The sequence below is a fragment of the Dermacentor variabilis genome, chromosome 1 (genome assembly GCF_050947875.1).
Source record: "Dermacentor variabilis isolate Ectoservices chromosome 1, ASM5094787v1, whole genome shotgun sequence".
Classification (NCBI taxonomy): domain Eukaryota; kingdom Metazoa; phylum Arthropoda; class Arachnida; order Ixodida; family Ixodidae; genus Dermacentor; species Dermacentor variabilis.
This window is the reverse complement of record NC_134568.1, coordinates 208,328,770-208,334,013: the sequence shown is the minus strand read 5'-3', so window position 1 is coordinate 208,334,013 and position 5,244 is coordinate 208,328,770. Positions and strand designations below refer to the sequence as shown.

Here is a 5,244-nt window from a genome sequence, read left to right as displayed (position 1 = left end):
ATGGAAGACGCAGGCTAGCAAAATAGACTCTGTCCGATTTAATGGTGCACCAGAAGGAGGGCTAATGGACTCCATCGTCTTTTATAGCGCCGTGTGGAAACCCATATCCTTGTGTGAATGTTATTATACGTAGTACATTGCTTGTTTTTTTTCCTTTTGATGATGTCCATTTTTCACCTGACTATCAATTTGGCGCGCCGCGCTAAACGCGCGTGTCGTGCTACCACACTTGTTTACGCAGCTTCTTGACGAGCTGGAGCTGGTTGCCCCAAGATGGAGGCAACCATGACGCCAACTATCCATCTTAACTTAAAAAGCATTGAACCTACCAGCTTTCCTGCCTGTAGTGCGCTCAATGCTTGTGTTAGGCAGTGTGAAGAAACACTGCGCGGAGTTTATTCCCGTAGGGGTCCCTTTCTGCCGTCATGGCGGGCGACAACACGTCGGATCCAGCAGCGTTCAGAAGCACTATTGCGAACAGCCTGCAAGCACACCTTTGCTCACAAGACCGCGCGCTAGCTCGGACGAATTTTTTTCTTTTTTTTTTTAATTCAGACGTTTTACGTACCAAAAAAGCACGATCTGATTATGAGGCACGCCGTAGTGAGGGCGTGTGAATCGATTTAGACCACCTGGGGTTATTTAACGTGCACCAAATGCACAGCACACGGGTGTTTTCGCATATCGCCCCATTGAAATGCGGCCGCCACGGCCGGGATTTGATCCCGCGACCTCGTGCTTAGCAGCGTAACGGGAAAGCCACTAAGGAACCACAGCGGGTCCGACAACGCCTTGAACAAACACACAAATATACAGCACTATGCACCGAACCGCAGCGCTGATGCAATCAACGTCATTAACAATAGTTATCTTCAGTAAAGTTCAACAGGGACCTATGTTGGGGACCAAAGTGACCGACCAGCTAGATGCAAGACGCCTCCTTCGCCTGTGTCTGCAGATAGAACTTGAGAATCAGCACCATGGTTTATTCAAAGATGCAATGTCGTGTTGCACAACAAAACGAAACAGCACAAGAACAGATTAAAACTTCTCGTGGTAACTATGTACAAGCGCTACAAGTGCCACCCCACCGTCTAATCAGAATTAATAAAATCATGTATGATGAACAAAATGAGTATGCTCTAAAAATTGCAATAAAAACTGCCACACGCAAAATTCGGAGCTCGTGCTACGACAACTCTGTTCATGCGTTCGACCCCACAAGAGTGCCCTGAAGAAATGGTTTTAAAATGAACGCAACGTAGCTTGCGGAAGTAGAGTCCAGCGAAAGCTGACAACAAAGTAACTTGCCCTTTTCGTCATGTATCATAATGAACTTGATGCACGACTTACGGACTGTTTAGGTCGACGTCGGAGAAGCTGTCCGCTGGACACACAACGCGAACGTCTTTTAACCGCGCGGTTACACCACTCGCACCAGTGGGAACCGTGCCATCGCGACCAAGGTTGTTCCACGCATTCGCGTACCTGTACTCCACAGGGCCTTCGCACAACACGAACACGCTGTTGTCGACGCCTTTCACCTCTCTGCTGGTCTTAGATTTCTTGCAGCAACATTTCGTACACCGCTGGCACCAACAGCAGCAACATACGGGGGCAAGCAGCACGAATACACCGATGCCTATGCCAGTCAGTCCCTTCATTCCCAGCACGTGACCTCTTTGTCTTGGCGGCTGCGTTGTTGGGTCAGACGAGTGAACGGTGGTAGCTTCCGAGCCCTCGAAGTCGACAATTTCGGAATAGACGGCAATTTCACAGATGGATAGCGAGCCGAATTCGTTCATGTGGACACTGACGTAACGACCGCTGTGTGCAGAGACGCAGGGCAAGTACAATGAATTGCCCGGTTCCAGAGCCCCTTCGAAAACGCTGCACACCGTATTCTCGAACGTCGTGGACGAGTTGCCGACGCGCACGATCACTGAAGCCGCGACAGCAGACTCTGGCAAGTCAAGCTTCACCACGCTGATCGGCAGCGCCTGCCCAAGGTCCACGAGGTACCAAGGCGACAAATGACTAAGCGTATCACTGCATGTCGTTCGGTTCCTGTCGACCGCCAGCTTTGGGTCGTTTCGCGGCTGCGATGAAGACGCCACCTTGGTCGCCGCAACGTCTACGACGCAGTAAGGCAGGCCTCGTGGATGCCAGCGGCCGTCGGCCGAGCACACACGACGGTTGCTGCCCAGCATCAGGAAGCCCTCGTTGCAGGCGTACGTGACCGCCATGCCAGCAGTGACATTTCTTGGCACCTTTTCGCCTGGTGTGAACACTCCGTTTCTTGGCAGTCCTGGCATGGGGCAGCACAGCATCTGCTCACCAAGAAATAGGAGCAACAATAAATTAACTTCGTTCATACTACCTGCGGATAATCAGGTCGTCCAGTCGAAAAGGCCCTGAAGTTTTTGAACGTAGCTTAAGTATCCGCCGTTCGCGACAAGAGACGTACGCTTGGCTACAGGCAAACGACTTTTGTGAAACGGTAATACATGCCTCGCTACGTAGTCACAAGCTATGAGGCGAGTACGCCTTATCTGGCTGCGATGAACAACAGACAAGGTCTTTTATAACTGACAGCGCCCTACGACCCAGTCATGTGAGTTGAGTAAGCAATTTTTGTACTGATATATGGGGCGCGCGTTCTTAGCGCCGCCTGCCAACGCATAGCTGAAACCACAACAGAGCGAGAGCCAATAGCGATACAGCCGACACAACGGCGCGTGGAAGTTCCAAGGTGACTGGTGCTGAGCCGATGCAAAAGCTGAGCCAGTCGCTTGACTCCTTTACCATTGAGAAAGACATTCAGCAAGAGTGGACACTCCCATAGAGCCCAGCGGCCGAATTGACTGTAGCGCGCCAAGCGGATGGGTTTAACGCCTTCCAGTTTCTGTTTTGGGCGCGCGCGTTTTGAACGCTAGCTGGCACGCGCTACGTCGGCTGCGCTACTCGGCGCTTTCTTTTTTTTTTTGCTTCTGCTGCTCAATTGCGCGCGGTGTTAGTGCGGAATTGTTTATTTAAAATAATTGCTAACGATCTTTACAAGCCTCTACCGCATCTGTGCAACGTGCAATTTCATAAAGTAGACTCAAAGCGCCTTGTAAATGACGAAATGTTTATTTCGCTCTATATAAATGCTCGTTCCGGGCTTTTTGAGCGTTGATTCAACGTTGTGGCACCAGGTAAGTAGCAGTAGTTACCGTACGAAGCTCCATCGACCAGCATCAGCTGCAAAAAAAGAAAGAAAATTACAAGCATGCGTCATTTCGGTATTTAGACCTTACAGGAAAACTGCGTGTAGAGGCGAAACGTGCGAAAGTGGTGAATGGGCGACATTACAAACAAAAGCAATTCGCTCCTACAAATATAGCGTAGAAAATACCAGACTCCCATTCCAAACAATAACATACTTAAAATATGACGAAAACATTCAATTCCGAAGCATTCTTCCATTCCCGGGCATTATTTCCCGCTGTTTAAAAGTACAAATACATAGACGACTGCCCGTGTTCGACACAACTTGGCCTCACCCGACGTGATGGTACTCCACGTATACAAAGGTGGCCACAACAAAGACTCCGAGCCAGACGCTCGCCGAATGCCTTCTACTCGCACTAATGACAAATGCGTGGGTGCAAAGCCTGTTTTCAGTCGTTCAAAAGGCGGAATTTTCGAGTTACAAGTTCCCGGTTTTTGAGCTCCTCGGCGTTACCTTTTGCGCGTTCTGCCGGCGCAAGTAACATACTCCCGTGTTATTCTTCTTGCAATTGCTCGTCGTGTTTTCGACAAGCGTGAGTACCGAAACAAGGTATATGTTGTTGGGGGAAGGGAGAGGGAATAAAAATCGTCAGAAACTTGTTCCAGTGAGATTCAATACACGCGAAACTAATTTCATCACCACACCACGGCAGAGCTGTTTTTCGCTTACTGCGCCACAACGCCGGGTGAGGCCACCGTGCTTCAAAAGTACCCCAAAATTTAACGAAATTGGTTATAGTAATGTGGGAGGTCAGAGAAAGTGTCACAAACATGTCCTAGAAAGAAAATTCAGTACACGCCAAACTAACTGGCCACAACGGCCGAGCTGTTTTTCGCTAACTGCGTCGCAACGTTCGGTGCCGTGCCGTATAAGTCTAAATTGTTTGAAATGCAGCACAGACGACTTTCCAAAATTTCTCACCTTGCCGTGGTGCCATCCTGGCTGCCGTGTCGAAGTGCCGAAGGAACGCAGAATACGCCGTGGTTGCTTAGTGGCCATGGCGTTGGGCTGCTAAGCACGACGTCGCGGGATCGAATCCCGGCCATGGTGGCCGCTTTTCGATGGGAGTGAAAATGCCCTTGTATTTAGATCTAAGTGCACGTTAAAGGGTCCCTGAAACGGTTCGGACAAATTTTGTTGACGCGTAGGGTACAGCTAAAGTTAATTATTCGCACCACAATTTGTGTGAAGCGTCTCGTATTAAGAGAGCTAAGGACGATTACAAGTTACCCTCCTCCACAGCAATGCATTTTCTCCTCAACTCGTTCGCTGAGCGATCGGGGCTAAGCTCCGCACTCACTGGCTCCGCGTCATGATGGCACGTCGTGTCGTCTACTTCTGGTTCTCTAGGAGAGAGCGCGCGAAGCCTCTCCAACCTCTCCGGAAGCTGCTCGGCAGTCGACCCCAAGCGAGAGCTATCGAAGCCGCGTGCGTTGCGAGCATTCTGTCACAGCGCCGAATGTGTCTGGCATTCCGGTAACCACAGGCGAGCTGGGCGTTTCGACGGATGGGTGGAGGCATGAATTCAAGCTGATGAAGCAACTTTAGCGTTGGCGTACGTGAGCAGCCCGATCGGTCTCCACGGTCCAGCCACCTGTTGGCGCAGAGCTTAACCAGCCAAACAAAAACCTAATATTTCTCTAACTAAGTGTAAAACATTTTAAAGATTTACGAAAACAGCATGTTAACGATTGCGCTCCTGCGAAAAATTTACACCAGCAGCAAAGAAGAATACACTTCGTTACTGCTACTGTGTTTGGTTGAGCTCTGTGCCCCCGGCGGCTGCGCCGTGCAGATCAGTCAGTTTTTTTTTCTTTCTTCCTTTTTTTCATTTTTTTTCTTTTTTCATGGTTTAACCTAGGTAGTACATTAGGCAGTATAATAGCAAGAGCTTGGTGGCGCAACCCACCGCCCCCCGTTACAAAGGGGACGCTCATAACATCCATCCATCCATCCATCCAGTCATGTTT

At 49.8% G+C, this 5,244-nt stretch overlaps 1 protein-coding gene across 1 annotated transcript; it reads right to left on the bottom strand.

Annotated features, from left to right (window-relative positions):
* Window positions 1-961: 961 nt before the first annotated feature.
* On the bottom strand, window positions 962-2,604 carry LOC142572782 (uncharacterized). Its single transcript, XM_075682137.1, has one exon. The coding sequence runs from the start codon at window positions 2,373-2,375 to the stop codon at window positions 1,350-1,352; it is 1,026 nt and encodes a 341-aa protein (XP_075538252.1). The 5' UTR covers window positions 2,376-2,604; the 3' UTR covers window positions 962-1,349.
* Window positions 2,605-5,244: the final 2,640 nt, after the last annotated feature.

Excerpts from the sequence above, each read along its gene's own strand:
- LOC142572782 (XM_075682137.1), bottom strand. The coding sequence starts at position 2,375 with ATGAACGAAGTTAATTTATTGTTGCTCCTATTTCTTGGTGAGCAGATG.